Source organism: Lagenorhynchus albirostris, chromosome 19 (genome assembly GCF_949774975.1).
Source record: "Lagenorhynchus albirostris chromosome 19, mLagAlb1.1, whole genome shotgun sequence".
In the NCBI taxonomy this organism is placed as follows: Eukaryota; Metazoa; Chordata; class Mammalia; order Artiodactyla; family Delphinidae; genus Lagenorhynchus; species Lagenorhynchus albirostris.
In genome coordinates, this window is record NC_083113.1 from 48,264,301 (window position 1) to 48,282,938 (window position 18,638).

General features: G+C 59.6%; 3 protein-coding genes across 8 annotated transcripts in view; 2 read left to right on the plus strand and 1 right to left on the minus strand.

Moving 5' to 3' along the window:
• The first annotated feature begins 1,761 nt into the window (after nt 1-1,761).
• On the plus strand, nt 1,762-4,853 carry LOC132509676 (chymotrypsinogen 2). 2 transcript variants are annotated; one of them, XM_060130972.1, is made up of 7 exons: nt 1,762-1,813; nt 2,579-2,682; nt 2,806-2,885; nt 3,227-3,305; nt 3,647-3,827; nt 3,906-4,039; nt 4,692-4,853. In XM_060130972.1, the coding sequence occupies exons 1-7, from the start codon at nt 1,762-1,764 to the stop codon at nt 4,851-4,853; spliced, it is 792 nt and encodes a 263-aa protein (XP_059986955.1). The 2 variants fall into 2 exon arrangements, with proteins under 2 accessions (XP_059986955.1, XP_059986956.1); XM_060130973.1 differs by lacking the exon at nt 3,906-4,039 and having other exon boundaries at nt 4,692-4,813.
• Nucleotides 4,854-5,367: 514 nt separating this feature from the next.
• On the plus strand, nt 5,368-9,143 carry LOC132509178 (chymotrypsinogen B-like). The gene is made up of 7 exons (XM_060129815.1): nt 5,368-5,419; nt 6,202-6,305; nt 6,395-6,474; nt 6,853-6,931; nt 7,341-7,521; nt 8,388-8,521; nt 8,982-9,143. The coding sequence occupies exons 1-7, from the start codon at nt 5,368-5,370 to the stop codon at nt 9,141-9,143; spliced, it is 792 nt and encodes a 263-aa protein (XP_059985798.1).
• Nucleotides 9,144-10,091: 948 nt separating this feature from the next.
• The window catches only part of BCAR1 (BCAR1 scaffold protein, Cas family member), a 35,364-nt gene continuing 26,817 nt past the window's right edge, over nt 10,092-18,638 (minus strand). For 4 of the 5 annotated variants that reach the window (XM_060130408.1, XM_060130407.1, XM_060130411.1 and 1 more), the window contains exons 3-7: nt 17,291-17,452; nt 16,997-17,113; nt 15,013-16,110; nt 14,090-14,179; nt 10,092-11,096 (exon numbers count right to left, since the gene is read on the minus strand). In XM_060130408.1, the coding sequence (XP_059986391.1) occupies nt 10,584-11,096; nt 14,090-14,179; nt 15,013-16,110; nt 16,997-17,113; nt 17,291-17,452 (1,980 nt within the window). In that variant the 3' untranslated portion in view covers nt 10,092-10,583. The remainder of the gene's footprint in view (nt 11,097-14,089; nt 14,180-15,012; nt 16,111-16,996; nt 17,114-17,290; nt 17,453-18,638) is intronic. The other variant, XM_060130412.1, reaches the window with a different exon arrangement.

The window sequence follows — 18,638 nt, forward strand, 5'->3', positions numbered from 1 at the left end:
CAGAGCACAGGCTCCAGACGTGCAAGCTCAGCGGCCATGGCTCACGGGCCCAGCCGCTCCGCGGGATGTGGGATCTTCCCGGACCGGGGCACGAACCCGTGTCCCCTGCATCAGCAGGCGGACTCTCAACCACTGCGCCACCAGGGAAGCCCCCTGCTTTTTTTTAATTTTTAACTCTTTTCCATAAACTCCCCACCCCTTTCCCACCTAAGCTTGTAAGTCAGGAATTTGTGTTTCTTTCTTTTGTTTGTTCTGTTCCAGCAGGGGCCTGGTAAGCGCTGGTTGATGGGATGGATGGAATTGCACAAGTGGTGGGTTTCACACAGATGGTGCCACACTCTGCATCCTGTTTCGTGCCCTGCTTTCCCACCTAATGCACTGTGGCCATCCCTCCCTGTTATTGGCAGTCTTCTAGAAAGCACAAAGGGACCCCACAGGCAAGTCAAGAAGGAGAAGTACCAGGTCTGACCAGCGTGGACTGTGTTAGGCCTGGTCCCAGCACACTCAGTATGGACTGTGCCCTTTCATAAAGCGGGACCCTTGCTCCAAGGATCCCCATTTTACATATTTAGAAATGGGATCAGAGAGGGTAACTTGCCCAAGGCCCCACAGCTGTTTTGTGCTGAAACCTGTGACCCACCACACAACAATCATCAATGCAATGGAAATTAAAAATAGCCATAAGTGGGCTTCCCTGGTGGCGCAGTGGTTGCGAGTCCGCCTGCCGATGCAGGGGACATGGGTTCGTGCCCCGGTCCGGGAGGATCCCATATGCCGCGGAGCAGCTGGGCCCGTGAGCCATGGCCGCTGGGCCTGCGCGTCTGGAGCCTGTGCTCCGCAACGGGAGAGGCCACAGCAGTGAGAGGCCCACATACCGCAAAAAAAAAAAAAAATAGCCGTAAGATATCGTTTTACCTATGTGTTTTGGGGTACTTGCCCTGTGCCTGGTAGCCTCACCTTCAAACTTCCCCCTCCCCAGTTTCCCAGTTGCTGGGAAAGGGCCCTGCTGCCCACCCAAAACAGGCCTCCTTGCCCCCTGCTTTCCCGCCTGGTGTAGCCTCCAGAAGCTCTTGCTGGGATGATAGCAGAGGCCCCCTGGCTGGCCCTGGGCCCAGTCCTGCACCTGAATGCCATGTACTCAATTCCAAGGGCAGGATGCCTGGGTGGAGGGGCCTGACTCCGCGTGAACGGGCAGTGGGCGGCTTGCCCTCTGAACCAGCCCACGTGACTGCCCCTGATATTGAACTGAGCCACTGAGCCTTCTTGGCCATCCTAAGACTAGGGGAGCATCCTCAGCCCACTGGTCACCTGTGCCCTCACCATGCTTTGGTCCCTGCCCCTCCCCCTACTTGACCACACTGCCCATGGGGTTTTGAACAACTGCAGACCAACTAAATTACTTGTCCAAGGTCCTCCAGACCATGAGAGACTTGGCTGGGGCTCAAATCCAGCCCAGGCCTGGCTGTTGCCCGCAGGGCCCCTCTAGAGGTAGGGCCTGGAGGAGGAAACCTGAATGTCCCCTTCCCCTTAGCTGTGGGTGGAGGGCCGCCTTGTTTGGCTCCAACTTTGCCCTAGATCCTGGCCCCAGCTGCTGCCATCCCAGGCCCTGATGCCAGCCCTGCTCTGGCATATCCTGCCCACTGGGACACATGCCCAGGAAAGGGATTATCACCTCAAGGTCTTCAGATAACAGCCTGGTGCACAGGGATATAATGGGGAGCCCTCCAGGCAGGCATCCTACACCTCCCTGACTGCGGCACCATGACCTTCCTCTGGCTTCTCTCCTGCTGCGCCCTCCTGGGCACAGCCTTTGGTGAGCACCAGGGCAGGCAGAGGCCGGGAAGGCTGCCTACCCTTCCACCAACTGCTGGAAGGGGTGCTGGCCCCACCAACCCCAAGGCCAGCAAGGAGCAGCGGGGTCCCTGCTCCCAGTTCAGTTGTGTGTGGTGGTGTGAGCCCGAGCGAGTCTTTCTCCCTCTCTGAGCCTCACCAGCTCCATCTCTACAATGAGGATGCTGGGAGGACTGGACCAGACCAGCCAGTGTGAGGCCCCCGGGGTGGAGGTGGACCTTCCTGGGGCCTCGCATCGTGTGCAAGGAGGGGCAGCAATTCCAGAGGGACAGAAAGCTCTGTGAATAGTTGGTGGCTCCCAAGCAGGCTCAGATGATGAGCAAGTGTGGCTTGGCCCCCATCAGCCCTTTCATGCCCTTGAACCAGCCCTTTTAAACTTTTCCACTTTTGTTCACTGTGTGCCAGGAACTGAGCAAGTTCCTGCTTTGCCTGCTTTGTCTACTAAGGCAAAGCATCTTTCATCCTTATTATACCAACTCTGTGAGGTTAGCCAACTGTAAGATCCCCATTTTGCTGGTGGGAAAACTGAGACTCAGAGTGGTTGAGGTAGGCAGTGATAGGGCCTCCCAGCCCAGGCTTTGGCCCTGCCACCACCTCAAGCTCAGCCTGTTGGGCTTGTCTGGGCTGGAGCACATGTCAGCCTGAATTGTCCCCGGAGTATTCCTGGGGCGGTGAGTCCTGGGTGGGACCTTGGCCTCCACCCTTCACTCCATACTTCCACCCTCAGGCTGTGGGGTCCCTGCCATCGACCCTGTGCTGAGCGGCCTGTCCAGGATCGTCAACGGGGAGGAGGCTGTCCCCGGCTCCTGGCCCTGGCAGGTGTCCCTGCAGGTGAGGGGGGAATTCTGCACACGAGTAGGGGGATGCACTGGGATATCAGCCCAGCTGGGCACTGCTGCCCAGACTGGTTTTGCTGGTGTCTGGGCAGGGCTGACCCTCCCCATCTTCCTCCAGGACAGCACCGGCTTCCACTTCTGCGGGGGCTCCCTCATCAGCGAGGACTGGGTGGTCACCGCCGCCCACTGCAGTGTCAGGTGAGAGCCCGGGGTCCCCAAGAAACCCCTTGGGGTGGTTTCCTCCAGCACTGAGGACTTGCCCTTTAACGCCTTCATTTCCCAGTTTCTTATTTGGAAATGTGTAGCAAACCCAGGTCCTTCCAGTGATCTAGGGGTCCCTGGGAAAACACGTGGCGGGCTGTAGGCCCAGTTGAGATTCTGAGCTTCCATCTCTGATCGACACCACAGCCGTGTGTGCAGACGCACAAAGACACGCATGCGCATTACGCCTGCACACGCGTGCACTCACACACATAAGAACCCGCATCCCAAATGCCCCCCTCATGGCAGGAACCACTCCTTTCTCTGGCCCTCTCCAGAACATCCCATCTGGTCGTGGCCGGGGAGTTTGACCAGGGCTCAGACGCCGAGGACATCCAGGTGTTGAAGATTGCCAAGGTATGGCAGCCCCCAGGGTCCAGGTGTGACTCCAGGCAGGATGGACCCTCGGGAGTGTGCAGCCCAGGCTAACCCCCAGGGCCCCAGCTCCTCCCGGTCACCCCAATACCCCATCATGATGGGGCAAAGCAGAAAGCAGGGTATGCAAGGCTCCATGAGGGGAAGGTCTGCACCTTGGGCCTGGGCCTCGGGCTCCTGGGGCCATGGAAGGAGCTGCCGAGTTGAACAGGCCATTGTCGACGGAGGAGCACTGAGGCCGTGAGGGGTAGCCTGGCGCCAGGTTCTGACCCGGTCGGCTTCTTCCCAGACCCCAAAGGCAGCTGTCTGGCCCTGCCCCACAGGTTTTCAAGAACCGCAGGTACAACCCGTTCACCAACAGCAACGACATCACCCTGCTGAAGCTGGCCACACCTGCGCGCTTCTCCAAGACCGTGTCCGCCGTGTGCCTGCCCAGCGCTAACGATGACTTCCCCGCCGGGACGCTGTGCGCCACGACTGGCTGGGGCCTGACCAAACACACCAGTGAGTGATGAGAGACCACTGGCTGGCCAGGTGGGAGGTAGGGGCAGCAGTCACTAACCACCCACCCTGCCCTTCCAGATGCCAACACCCCCGACAGGCTGCAGCAGGCGACTCTGCCCCTCCTGTCCAACACCGACTGCAAGAAATACTGGGGCAGCAAGATCACCAAGAGCATGGTCTGCGCCGGCGCCAGCGGCGTGTCCTCCTGCATGGTATGGCCTCCTAGGCTCCCTTCCCTCCCAGCCTGGGGTGGGTTCAGGCCAAAGCCCAGGCCAAGGGCTTGGGCAAAGAGAGAAGAAATGGAAGTAGCAGGCAGACCTCTTTCTAGGGCCTGCCACTCTCTCCCTGGGCATTCCTGCCTGAGTAGTTGGGAAGACAGGGCTCCTGCAGGGTCATCAGTGACCTCAGCAGAGAGGTACCAGAGCAAGGGGCTCTGGTCTCAGAGCTGCCATATTGCAAGATTCCACTAATATCAAAGTCTGAGTAATGGCACCTCCTGGAATTGTGCAGTGCACAGCCTGGGCAGCAGAGCATGGTGGCCCAAAAGGGCTCCAGAAGGGGTCTGGCAGCCCTTCCTCCCTCACAGTAGCCCCACGGCCAGCACCACCCATGCTTTCCTCCTATCAGTGAAACCTGCTCTATTGAGCCTCTGTTATAGGACCCAACCCCAGGGGGTAGCCCAGACTTCCAGGGGCACAAACCACAGGAGCTGCTGAAGTTTCTTTCATAATCCTTCTCATATGCATGTTCTGAGCTTCTACTGGCTATCAGGCCTGGGACTGGGCTCTGGGAACAACGTTCAGTGGCCTCTGGGCCAGGCCACCTGGGCTGCCAGACCCAAGCCCCCTCCTCCCTGTCCTGCAGGGCGACTCTGGTGGCCCCCTGGTCTGCCAGAAGGATGGAGCCTGGACCCTGGTGGGCATCGTGTCCTGGGGCAGCGGCACCTGCTCCACCGCCAGCCCCGGCGTGTATGCCCGCGTCACTGAACTCATCCCCTGGGTGCAGCACATCCTGGCAGCCAACTGACGACCAGGCTTCACCCTGGCCTCCCTGCTGACCTTGCTTCCACAAAGCCTCAATAAACCAGTGGAAGACGTGCTGATGGTGTCTGTGACCTGTTTTGGGGCTTCTGGGAGTCCACTCTTGCTCCTGAATTTGGACCTTCACTGAGCCAGGTGTCCGGGGGTGTCCAGGAGGGCCCCTCCTTAGTCCACCTCCCAAGAGTGGCCAGGAAGGGCACAGGCAGATAAAGGGGGACCGTGACCCCCACCTCTCACCTCATGCTCCCACCTCCAACTTCGGGGTCCTCACCATCTGCCCCCGGCTCTGTGTGTCCGGGGCCTGCCCACACACCTGTGACTCCAGGAAACCTTCCCAGGAGTGGCCCCCAAGGGCTCAGGCCCGCGCTGAGCCAGGTGCTTCTCGGCCCAAGGTCTCATGATAAGGAGGGGATGGCGAGGCAGGCTAAGATTGGAGGCTTGAGGGAATATATTGGGCGGTCCCTCGGGCAGACCCCATCTCACCTGCTGAGTCGCGCGCCATGGCCCTTCTCTGGGTTGTCCTTGGCTTCTTCCTCTTTGGCAGCAGCTTCGGTAAGCGCGAGGCTCAGGCAGGCCCGGCAGCCCCAGGCCGAGCCTCGCCCACCCCCTGACCCCCCCACCCAGAGGCAGGGAACAGGAGGGCCCTAGTCCTCGTACCTCTAACACCCCTGCCACCTGCCCCTGCAGCTGCCCCCTGAGCCTCCTTGGGCTGCTCTGCCCAGCCCCCCACTCCTCCACTGGGCGCTCCTGGAGCGCCCTCTGCTGCCTGGAGGTCCCGTGGGCCCTGCCTAATTTGGTCTCCTCCATTCACTCAGAAGCTGGGGTGGTCTGGGCTCCTCCACCCTCCAAACGTGCCACCAAGCTGTGTGAATGCTGCCTCGAGAACGTCCCCCAGGTCCATCCATCTTGCCCTGCACCTCCACCCTCGGGATCTGGACAGCCTCCTGCGTGTGTGCCCCCCCAACTGGGGTAACAACCTCACCCAAACCTGCTCCCCCTGCAGACTCAGAGGCCATGAGAACCCCCAGGACTCAAGCAGGACATCCCAGCCCCCAGGACAGAATCCTGGGCTCAGAGTGGCATGGACACTCCCCTCAGGGCACAGAGCAGGCTGGGGAGCCTGGGCCCCGACTCCAGATACCCTCAGCCTCGGGGACCGTCCACAAGGGCACCTTCTAAGGGCAGCTGTCAGCTGGACCGGTGGGGGGCTGAATTCCTTGCAGCGGACAAAACTCTGAGTGCCAGGGTGCCACAGAGGCCTGGAAGTGCTGAGTCTTCCCCTGACCCCCTTGGGGCACCACCCACTGACCAGCCGCACTGTCCTTGTCCCTCAGGCTGCGGGGTCCCCACCATCGACCCTGTGCTGAGCGGCCTGTCCAGGATCGTCAACGGGGAGGACGCTGTCCCCGGCTCCTGGCCCTGGCAGGTGTCCCTGCAGGTGAGGGGGAGTCTGGGGAGGGGCAGGTTAGACAGGGAGGGCTCAGGCAGGAGAGGCAAGGCTGACTCTCCCTCCCCCCGTCTCCGCAGACTAGCTCCGGCTTCCACTTCTGCGGGGGCTCCCTCATCAGTGCGGACTGGGTGGTCACCGCCGCCCACTGCGGGGTCAGGTGAGGCCTGGGCTGGGGCAGAAGGGGCCCCCACCTCACCTGCCTGAAGAGACCACCCTCGCCCCTAACCCCAACCGGGCGCTGCCAGCGAGTGGGAAACAGTCTGGCAGAAGCTGCTCTGTCCCCAGGCTGCAGGCAGAGCCACAGTCAGCAGAAAACCCCAGCCCTAGCGCCCCACCTCCCCAGACCCCAGCTTGGTCCGGGGCAGCTGGCCTGGGCCTCTGCCTTCACTGTACAGATGGGGAAACTGAGGCTCCAAGGTCACCACGCGATTCAGTGGCCCAGCCGGGGCTCACCCTGCCTGGCACGCTCTCCGGGCGCTCCTCTGAGGAGGTGGCCGTGAGCCTGAGCTCCGTCTGCCACCTCCTTTCTCTCCAGGAAGAGTCACCTCGTGGTGGCCGGGGTATCTGATCACGGCTCCGAGGAGGAGGCTGTTCAGGTGCTCAGGATCGCTGAGGTACGGCCGGCCGGGCGGGCAGCCAGGAGGGTGGGCCCCTGGGGCACAAAGGAAAAGGAGGGCAGGGGGGCAGTGGGCAGACGACCCCGGCCGGCGGCTCAGGCCTCACCCCACTGGCACCCCTCCAGTCTGAGCTCTCTTCTCTTTCCCACGTAATAAAGCTCCTTTACAAACACTGAAGGTTGTTTCTGATTATAAGCTTTGCTCATTGTAGAAAAACGCAAAATACGTCACATGCCATCTCCCCAGCACCCCAGAGATTTGGTCTGTTCAGCCTCATCTGGGTTCCCTTCTCAACACTCTGCCCCTTTAGCACCGCCGGCCCCTCCCAGTCTGCAGGTCTGTGTGTCCCTAAAATCTCCCAAGTCCTCCCTCTGTGGTCCACCGAGCCCCCACCCTTTCCACACAGGTCTTTGAACACCCCCTGTGGGACCTGCGCACGGTCCAAAACGACATCGCCCTGCTGAAGCTGGCCACGCCCGTGAGCCTCTCCAGGACCGTGTCCGCCGTGTGCCTGCCCAGCGCCAACGCCAGCTTCCCTGCGGGCTCCCTGTGCACCACCACGGGCTGGGGCAAGACCCGGTACAACGGTGAGTGCCCTGAGGACTTTTCAGGAGTGAGACTCATTCTGTATTTTGGTCTAAATTCCAAACACAATCATAAATTGCAAGTCAATAAATCTTCCATTTCTTTACTTAAAACCCTCTTAATGAAAACCCTACCAAACATGAATAAAAATGAGGGTTAATAATATATACGTAAATAGTTTCTGAAGAAACACCTAAGTACCAGCACGTCTCGCCCCCTCTCACCTGCAAGGAGAGGGACAGCCCGGATTTCCCTCCAGACTGAGGAGGGCGGTGCGTCCAGCGCCCCTGAAGTCTGGGCCCGGAGTCCAGTGTCCTGGTCGGGTTCGGGCCTGAGCGCCCAGGTGCCCCCCACCGGCCCCCCACCGCCCCCCCAGCGCTGCTCCATCCGCAGGTTCCTCCTTGGTGTCCTGAGTTCTTCTGCCCCGGCCACGGCCCCCGGCTGGTCCCGTAACAGGACAGAAGCAGCCGGGAAAGGGCAGCAGGAGGGAGGTGCTCCCTCGGGGGTCCCCTCCGGTGTCCCCGGTCAGAAGGACGTGCATCCCCTTCCCTGGGGGGGAAGGACGGCCCCTCCACCCACACACAGTGGCCGCCAGGGCCCAGGGCGCGCGGGGCTCCGAGGCAGGACCTGTTGCAGCAGCTGCTGGAAGCAGTCCCCACTGCCTGGTGTGGAATCGCAGAGGAGCCGCGTCCCAGACTCCCTGAAGGTGTCAGGGAAGGTTCGAAGCTCGGTGTCCATGATCATCGCGATGGAGGAAGACTGGGACCTTGCAGGGGGAGGGCGGGGCTCAGGCGGCCCCTGGTCTCTTCTCCCCAGGGGCGGGCTGGTGGCATGAGGGGCCCTGACCCCACGCCCTCTGTCCTTCCAGCTCTCAAGATCCCCGACAAGCTGCAGCAGGCGACCCTGCCCATCGTGTCCAACGCCGACTGCAGGAAGTACTGGGGCAGCAAGATCACCGACGTGATGATCTGTGCGGGCGCCAGCGGCGTCTCCTCCTGCATGGTACGGCCTGGCTCCGCCACCCTGCCCGCCCTCACTGCCCGTGCCTCCCCTGGCCAGGCCAGGAGGCCCACTCCTCTCTGCCATGGCCTGTCTAACTTCATGCCCTGCCCAGTGCCCCAGTGAAGGGCTGGACCAGACGCCCCTGGTGAGGGCCGGCTCTGGCCAGGTGTGGTGTGGGGCTTCCCAGGCGTATTTAATCTCACACCAACCCCACGAGCTGGACGCTTCAGCCTGTTTTACAGCTGATGGGGAGGCTGAGAGGATAAGCCACCTGCCCCAGGCCCTCCAGGAGTAGGTGGCAGGGCTGGGGCTGCCATCTGAGCAGATCTGAGTCTCCTGTGCACAACCACTGCGCCCCCACTTGTGCTTTGTCTGCACCCCTGGACTTGCCAGGTCAGGGCACACCAGGGCCCTGGTACTCCCTTTCAGGCTTGAATACAAGTCCTATCTCCTCCTGCAGGGTGACTCTGGTGGCCCCCTGGTCTGCCAGAAGGATGGAGCCTGGACCCTGGTGGGCATCGTGTCCTGGGGCAGCGGCCGGTGTGGCCCGTTCTCTCCAGGCGTGTACACCCGGGTCACCAAGTTTATTCCCTGGGTTCTCGAAGTTCTGGAGGCCAACTGAGCCTCTGCCCCGCCCCAGCCCCCATGTGTGTAAAACCCAAATAAAACTGCTCGCATCTTCACTTCTGTGCCTTCGCCGGGGCGGGAGGATGGCTGCCTTCACTGAGGTCCCCTCTGGAGCTCAGAGCGGAGAGAGCTGGCAGATACCCAGCCCTATCCCCTTCTTCACAGAGATGGGGGAAATGAGACTCAAGTTCACACACAGAATGGTGAGAGCTCGGAGCAGGACCGCTGGTCCCCAGAGCCCTCACCTTACTTGGGCTGCCAGACATACCCCCGACTGCCGGAAAGGGGACCACTGACCCAGGGTGAGGGCCCCTCCTGTCCCCTACCTCCCAACTGGGAGTCCAAGTCCTTGTGTAATTCAAATGGACACTTGTGGAGAAGTTCCACAAGCTGAAATTAAGAGCTTCCTTCTACGAGCTACGTTCTAGATAAGGCCTGTGAAAGCAAGTTTCTCTGCGTGGAACAGTGTCTCTCCCAGCGGTGCCCCCAGCGGGGCGCCCTCTGCCTCGGGACGCAGGGGCCCGAGCAGGGCTCACTGGCTCCTGGAGCTGCTCCCACCCGCACATCACCCTGCATCTGCCTTCGCCTCGACCGCCTGCCCAGGGACCATGCTGGATTTTCATCGAACCTCGGCAACGGCTGCGCCCTTGGCCACTGTGCTCACGCTGAGCCTTTCTGGCCTCAAGCCCTGGATTCTGACAGCCGCTCTTCAGCCTCACTCCAGCTGCCCAGGCTCCCCCACCTCAGCTCCCGGCCCAGCCCCGCTTCCCCAAGCCTTCCTTTTCTGCTGAAGGGACCCACCTTCTCCTCACCCTCCCGAGGCGCTGCCCACAGCCTCGCCACAGATCTCGCCAACGCGTGACTCCACCTGTGGCATCCAGACTGGCAAACACCTGCCCTCCCGCTCACAGGTCCTCTTGCCTCTCACACCTCAGGAGAATGCTTTTCATTTTTTTAATTTTATTTAAATGTAGACTATTAGTCAAATGATTGGAAAATCAATAATGAAAAATAGTTTTTTAGGGTTTTCTCCTGGTGCAGAGAGAATACACCACAGCCACGCTTGCCCTGCCAGGGGGACACGGCACCCTCATGGTCAGCCCGAGGGGTCACCTGAGGCCATGTGGGTCAAGCGGTCTGCGAGCCCCCAGCCCAGCCCCGAATGTTGGGCCCCCCCCCGGGCCCTCAGCACGCTCAGGAGGGACGGCCAGCCACTCCTGGCCTGGGTCCGGGGCCCAGCTCTGCTCGGGCTCCTTTGAGGAGGCACCGTCCCACATCCTGCCCCGCCATAAATATACACAACTCCCTGTACAGTCTGGGGCACCAGGCCCGGGTGGAGCTGGGGTCGCCTGTCCCCACGCCCACGGCACAGTGGCTCTTTGGGGCCCATCGCCACCCTCCTCCCCTTGCCCTCCGTCCCTCTGGCTGACGGCTCTCAGGCAGCTGCCAGCTGGCCCAGGACCCGGCGGAACTGCTGGGTGCTGTGGCCCAGCTCCTTGACCCTGTCCACCATGTCCTGGGCGGCGGCAGGCGACGGGTACTGGAGGGCAGCTGCCTTGGTGGTGGCCACGATGCCGCGCAAGAGGTCACACAGCAGGTTGCTGTAGTGGGTCACCTGGCTGCGGACGTCGGCCGCCTTAGCCTGCCGTGACAGTGTGTCCCCGATGAATACCAGCTTGTGGGCGCTGAGGATGACAAACTTGCTGTGTGCCACGAAGATTTTGGGGGGCTGGTTGGTGGCCACGGCGGTGAAGAAGGCATCCACGGCGTTGGTAAGCGTGGTCAGGTTCGCCTCGCACTGCTCCAGGTAGAAGAGCAGCAGCTGCCGGTCCGAGGGCCCCAGGCCGCCCGTCCGGCCCGGGGCCAGGGGCTGGGCTGGCATCCAGTTGGCCAGGTCATGGTCTATGGGCCGTGACACCTCCTGCTCCAGCCGTTCAAACTGCTTCAGCTGGGGAAGAGGGAGAACAGAGTGAAAACCACGGCCACAGAGCAAAAGGGACAGCGAGGGGGCCCTTCTGGCCCTCTGAGTGACAAAGCTCAGAGTCAGTGGGCAGGGGAACAGGCCACCTCTGTCCTGCTGGCCAAGCACATGTCCCTGCCTGCCTCCAAACAACTTTCCCACCAATCTCAAATAATTCCGTTTATATAACATTTTTGAAATGACAAAATGCTAGAAATGGGAACAGATGAGCAGCGGCAGGGGTGAGGGATGTCAGTCTCTTGGTTTGGGTGCTGTTATCTAGTGATTTCAGATGCGGTCACTGGGGGAAGCTGGGAGAAGGGGACACAGGACTGCTTTGTACTTTCCTTCAAACTTTCTATGAATCTACAAATACTTCAAAATGAAAAGTTAAAAAAAATATTTTTCTCCTTAACATATGCAGTGTAAAAAGATTCACAGACACCAAGCAGAAAGAAAGTTATCAACTGGAATCCCATGCACCCAGAAATCTGTTAAATCTCTGGTAAATCGTCTTTTAGAAATATACACTGACGTATTTGCAGATGAAATGATGTAACGTCTTCAAAACGATCGGGCGGAGGGGGTGGGGGTGTCACCGGGCGGGAAAGGGGGCTACATACACTGGATTAGTTGTGCTGAGAATGGCTGGGGCTGGGTGAATTGTACCCGGGCTTCCTTTTCTCCAGTGGGTACCTGGGAGACTATTTTCCTCAATTTTATACATGTATTAAATTTCCCATAATAAGAATTTTAAACAAAAGCAAAAAGGTCATGGTATTTGCAAATTTCAGAAAACAAATATTCACAGCAAAAACCAGTGAATATTCCTCAAAGACATCTTCCTTTAAACAGGAATATTCCTACTTCCTTTACAATTAGAAAACCGGAAACACACAATATATAATATTTTATAGCCTACCTTTAGCACCCAACAACGGGTCATTCATTTCCTATCAGTGAGAACGTATAAAGCACGTGGTAAAAGTTTCCACCAGCAGCAGCCCTGCCTAGGCGTCAGCGGTGTGGACTGACACGTCCTCACCACAAGCTGGTTCTGACTGGGTCGTTGGGACCAGCCGTGCACACAGACTCAGGGACTCAGGACTTGGTTACTTGTCTAACCAAGGTTTCAGGCTTTACTCTAATTAGCAAACCAGCGTGAAACTGTCCCTTCCTAGCATGTGAAACCCTCTTTCTTTCCCTCCTAGGCTACCTGGTGAAATTTGCTTGGCTCTCCTGTCCGGCGGGAGAATACACTCATTTTTGTTCTGTTTTACCTTCAGTGGGTCTTCTGCATTCTTTGACAAATTCTTGGTAGCTACACAATATTCTACTGTACGAATGCTCACACTGTATTCAACCAGTACTCTACTCTGAGGTATTTGGTGGTGGCAGCCAGGGGCTGTTTCCAGATTTTTCACTGATGCAGAAATGGAGTGACAAACGTCCCTGTCAGGGTATTTTATGTTCTTGTATTTTATTTGTACTTGATGTCCCTCGCTTAGGAACTCTAGATCTTTAGTTTCTCACTCACATTCCTCTTACTCCAGCTTCTAGTAATTTATCTAAGTGACTGACCAGATACGTGAAGAGATTTGGTCAGTACAGCTTTGTTTACAAAAGTAGCTCTGGGAACAAACGAAGTGTCCACCGACACGGGACTGGTTAAATAAATGCTGCGACAGTCCAGAGGAAGACAAAGAAGATAAAGCACATGCCCATTTCCTAAGTCGGTGGAGATTCCATACACATATAATTATTAACATCTGTACCTTTATTGGACATGTTCTATGTGCCCAGCACCTCCTAAGTATTACATATTGTTTACTCATTTAATTCTCACATCGACCCCAAGACAGATGCAACTACGCTTCCCGCTTGACAGCTGGGGAAACGTGGCTTTGAAAAACGCACACCATGGCCCGGGTCTCAGGGTGAACGTGGTAGGCTCTCTCCTACACCATCCTTCCCCATGCCCAGGGAAGGTGGGGTGAGGAAAACTTTCCGGGTGATATTTCTGTGTTTATTTTGTATTAGACTATATCTTAATTTTTAAAATCTTCATAATCAAAATAAAACTCCCTTAAAAAAAGAAAATCCCAGACTCCCCTAGTGGCGCAGTGGTTAGGAATGCGCCTGCCAATGCAGGGGACACGGGTTTGAGCCCTGGTCCGGCAAGATCCCACATGCCGCGGGGCAACTAAGCCTGTGCGCCACAACTACTGAACCTGTGCTCTACAGCCCACGAGCCACAACTACTGAGCCCACGTGCCACAACTACTAAAGCCCACGCGCCTAGAGCCCGTACTCCGCAACAAGAGGGGCCACCGCAATGAGAAGCCCGTGCACCGCAACCAAGGGTAGCCCCCGTTCGCTGCAACTAGAGAGAGCCCGTGTGCAGCAACGAAGACCCAGTGCAGCCAAAAATAAGTAAATAAATAAATTAAAAAAAAAATCCCTCTCCTACTCTATGGAAACAAACCAAAATATGAAGAAAATCCAATGTCCTTAGATAAACACAGTAGCATTATTTACAATAAGAAAAACTGGGTACAACGTAAACATTCAACCATAATAGACATAGGCTGACGTTAAAAACAACTTATGACGAATATTTAATGCCATGGAAACACCTTGCGATAAAAGCAGACATAACTGTTCACAAAGTAGCATCTCAAACACGGACAGAGGCCCCTTCCGAGGCAGGAGCAAGACCGGAAACCAGCCCCAGGGCACGGTGACCACCCCTGAGGGTGAATGGCTTCTTTTCTGTCTTCACACTTTTCTGTGTGCGCTGAGATACCTAACTGTGATTACTCTGATAATAACCTAAACATAAATCCAACGAACACACGGAGACCGTCATGCACTTGAGTAGGGACGGGCTGAGCAGGGAGGGCCCTGGGAGGCTCAGCTTAGGCGACAGATTCTTAGGGACGCCTGTGCTGGGAGAGGCTGGGGAACCTGAGTGTCCTCACCTGCTGCAGTTCCAGCTGGCCCTTCCCCTGCCGCATTATGTTGCCCTTTTCCAGCAACTCCTTCTGCGTCTTCTCAAACTCTTCCTTCCCCTGGAGGGTAGACACAAGGATGCGGCTGAGCCGGAAGCCCCCAGAGGCCCAGCGGGGTGCAATGAGACCAGCGGACACCAGGTGGCGCTGCAGCCGCACCCAGGCTCCCGCTGTGGCCTCAGGCCCAGGGTGGGGGCAGCTTCCGGAGGAAGCGGCTCTCCCGGGCCTCGTTCACCTCCTGACCCCAGGAAGGGGCTAGGCACACTCCACACGGCCATGTCAATCTTCCCTGCCCCAGCTCCCATGGCAGGAATCACATCCAGGCCCCTCCCCTCGGCATACAGGGTCTGCCCACCCATCCCTGACCGCTGGGCCTTGGCACCTGCTGGCTCTCAGCCCGGAATGCCACTCACCGGGATGCCCAATCGCCTGGCACCCTGGCCTCTGCCCCGAGGCCCACCCCACCCCACCTATCGATCACCTTGCTTGTTTTCCCCACACCTGCTACTATCTCTGTCTTTGCTTGTACTTCGGAATTCACCTCTCCAAATCCCTAACCTCTGCCCTGGCCACGAGAGGCCCAGCCCTTGCAGGTGTTCAGGGGCCCTCCCTGGCTGGCACTGCAGGATCCCTGATGTCAGGGCCACATGGGTCCAAAGGCCTGAGACAGGCTGAGGATGGGATTCCAGGGACCCCTATGGCCTGGAAGGTCCAAGTGAGGAGGGCACAGGGACTCAGCAAGGTCTTGCTGGGGACCACACCTTCCTTTGGCCACAAGAGCCCTCTGTGGGGGGGAATCAGGGTGCCCACGACAGGGTGGCAAAGTCAGAGCCCCGAGAGGACCAGGGGACTTCCCCAGGGGCCCAGGGAACCTGGGCAGAGCGGGCACCCACCTGCAGGTGGACGTAGTCGTAATCCTCCATCCAGCCTCCCTCACTGTTCTCGTACTGCCCATCAGGCGAGTCCTGGGAGGTGAACTTGGGGGGTGAGGGCAGGGGCCGGGACTGGATGCTGCTGGCCTTGTCGGTGGGGTTGAGGTGCAGGGGGCCACCCCCCTCAGGCCCTGGGACAGAGGCCTTGGTCCGTCTGAAGAGCAGCGAGGCGTTGCCATGCAAGAAGGAGGCCAGCTGCTTGACATCCTCGGGCACAGCCCGCGAGCAGGCCACCAGGCGGTCCAGGTCTTCGGGAGTGGCCCCCAGGCCTCCCCGGCTACTGTCAAGGGCCTGACCGTGGGCCACCAGCGTCTGGTACACGTCCTCCATCTTCTGCAGTTGCCGGCTAAGCTTGGCATGCAGCGTGCGGTCGGAAGTGTGGGCGGCATTGCCCACGGCGCTGCGGGCAAACTCCAGCAGCTCGTGGACGGCCCCGTGGACGGCGGCCACGGCAGCCCGCAGGTCCTGCGCCGGAGGCTCCTGAGGCTCAGAGGTGCTGCGCCAGCCCCCACACCCGCCCGCACTGCCTGCCAGGTCCAAGAGGTGGGCCACGGTGGCGCTCACGCCCTGCTGTAGCCGTGCCAGGGCCTCCACGGCCACCTCCAGCTCCAGGGGCTCACGGCCCGGCACCGCTGCCTCCAGGGAGGAGGCCGACTGGCTGCTGCGTGTGCTGCCCGTGCTGGAGGCTGACAGGCGCTTGGTGTCGGCCGGGGCCTCTCGCTCGGCAGCGGGGGGCACCGCGTACACACCGTCGTCGGCCACGCTGCCGTTGGCTGCCTCGGGAGGAAGGACCCGCTCTCGGGGCACGTCGTAGAGGGTGCCCGGGCCAGGCCGCCGCAAACCGGGGGGCACGTCGTAGAGGTCAGGAGCCGGGGGCGGCACGTCATACACGTCCTCAGCTGGTGGCGAGTCCGGAGGGGGTGCGGCGAGCACCAGCGGGTGGCGGGTCGGGTCAAAGGGCTTGGCCTTGGCGAAGGCGGGGGGCACGTCATAGGTCTCCTCACGCAGCAGTGGGCCGTCGGGCACGTCTTTGCTCACCGATGGAGGAACATCGTACACCTGGGGGCCAAGAAGAAGTAGTCAAGGCTGCCAGCCCATCTGCCCACCCGGGAGCCTACGGGCAGGACCCAGCCACACACACAGACACAGCCCAGCGGGCACATTTGTCATGATTCTTATTCATGCAGGTTACGGTTGAGAGCCCGACTCTGGGGCCAGACCAGGGTACGAAATCCTGGCTCCACTGCTTACCACCTGTGAGACCTAAGGCAAGTGACTCCACCTCTCTGTGCCTGTCTGCTCACCTACAAGATGGGAAAACTCCCTCACAGGTTTGTTGTGAGGATTACGTGAGCTAATTCACTGCGTACCTGCAAACGCTTAGTGAGAGGTCAGCTATCATACCACTACTGCCGCCACCATCAGCACCACCGTCACCACCATCACCACCCACGTGACCACCAGCATCACCATCACCACCACGTGCGTATTCTCTACTCTGTGGCAGGTACCTGGCTGAGCTATGTGCAGGCTGTATTCAGGGCGAACACCCTGGTTCGCCCAGGACAGTCCTGGTTTGTGCCTGATGCCTCCTCATAACTATCCTGTCATTCTCCTTTCACTCTCAGAAGTATCCTGGTTTGGATGATAAGTCCTGTGGTCACCTTGCTGATATCCTGTGTGATCCTCTCAAGAACCTTCTGAAGAAGGCCTTACGAGGGACCCTTTTACAGACGAGGAAGCTGAGACTCAGAGGGGCTCAGTTTCCACCTCCGTCACAGAGCGAGTGAGGGGCAGAGCCAGGGTTTGGAGGCAGGTCTCTCGATGGCCCCGGCTCTGCAGACCTGAGTCCCCACCCCAGGGCACGCACACACACTCACACCCAGAACCCCATGCACAGATCGGGCCTCAACCTGTGAGGGCCCAGCATCCCCTAAATGCTTACCGCATGATGGCTGGACGGCGGCAGGCCCTTCTCCACACTGGGGGGCACATCATACACGTCCAGCGATGGGTCCCGGCCATTGGGACCCTTGACAGCCATGGGGGGCGTGTCATATACCTGAGGGCAGAAAAGGTGCAGTAATACAAGTGCCACGGCCATCTGAGGGGACAGAAAGAGCAGAAACCCGCAGCTCTACCCCAGGACCACCCAGGCTGGGGCCAAGAAAGCCCAGCTCTCCATGCAGGGCCAGGCTGAGGCACCCCCCTCCCCGTGCCCACCGGCCCGGACACCTACCTCCTGGCTGTACTGGCTGGGAAGCAGCCCCCGAACAGGGGGCACGTCGTAGATGTCCTGGGGCCCCGGGGCCAGCAGGTGGCGTGGGATGTCGTACTCGTCCTGCTCGGGCTGGGGGGCCTCGAACACATAGCCTTGCCCCACGCGGGTGGACACCGCCACCTGGGGGCAGACAGCCAACCGTCACCACCGGCCCTGGAGAGATTCCACCGCCCCGTGAGGTGAGCGGGACATACGTAAGGGGGCTCCCCAAGGGTGGGCTCAGAGGCAAGGGTGTGCGCATCCCTTCGTATTCCCTGCCCTCTCTCTCTTCAATGAAATGCAGCACGTGGGGAATACAAGGACCCCCACTATTTGCTTAGAGCCGTCTGGTTCTGGCAGGAAACAGAAGTGGTCTCTACAGCTGAATGACCCAGAAGGTTCCAGAGGAGAGAACATGTGGGCTGATGGAGAAGGGGCCACCCTTGAGTGAGGCGCCCCTGCTGGATGGTACCTCCAGCTGCACCCTCCTGCGAGAGGCCTGCCCAGCAAGGGGTTGTCCCTACCATATGACCCAGCAGCCACCTTCAGGCTCCAGGACAGATGGCGGTGGCAGTGGTGGGCTGTGCCCTCCTCGGGCTGGACCCAGAGGAGGTGGCCTGCAGGAGATCCTGACAGTCAGGGCCTGGGGGCTCCAAGCCCTGCCCTCCTCGTCCCCCCAGCGCTCTTGGGGAGATTCCTGAGAATGGGGCCACCAAAAGCCCCCAGCCCCTCAGGGCCAGCCCTCCCTCAAATGGAAGGAGGGAAGCTGTTTTGGCAGGTTGTGTGTGGGTGTGAGGGACTGACCAAGACCAGAACCAAGACCTGTATTCCCCACCGCACCACACCCTCGGGGCCACGGGGACCACCCCTCACCTAACAGGATAAGGCCTTCGTGGGGGGATGTTGGCCCAGAGAGGAGGCCAGCCCCTTCCCTCCCCGGTGCCCCTCCCCTGTCCCGAGGTGCAGGGCGAGACCGCTCGCAGGCAGTGTTGGGTGGGCAGCTTCCTTCCCTGTGGGCACCCGGCCCTGTGGGAGGGGTCAGCCCTGTAGGAGGGGCTGGCAGGATCTTCTAACCCAGCTCAGGGTACACCTCCTCCACAAGGCTCCTGGCTCAGCTCTTCTCTGACAAAAAGGCCTTTTGTTCCCTAATCAAATGGGAGGTCTGGGACAGTGGTGACTCAGGCGCTCCCCCACACACATCCCTGGGGACAGCAAGGCGGAGGCAGGGACTGCCCTGGGGCTCATGCCCCCGGAACCCTGCATCCCGTGCCTTGCACAGCCCCCAGGACACCAACAGCCAGCTCTGCAGGCCCGTGGGCCCTGGAGG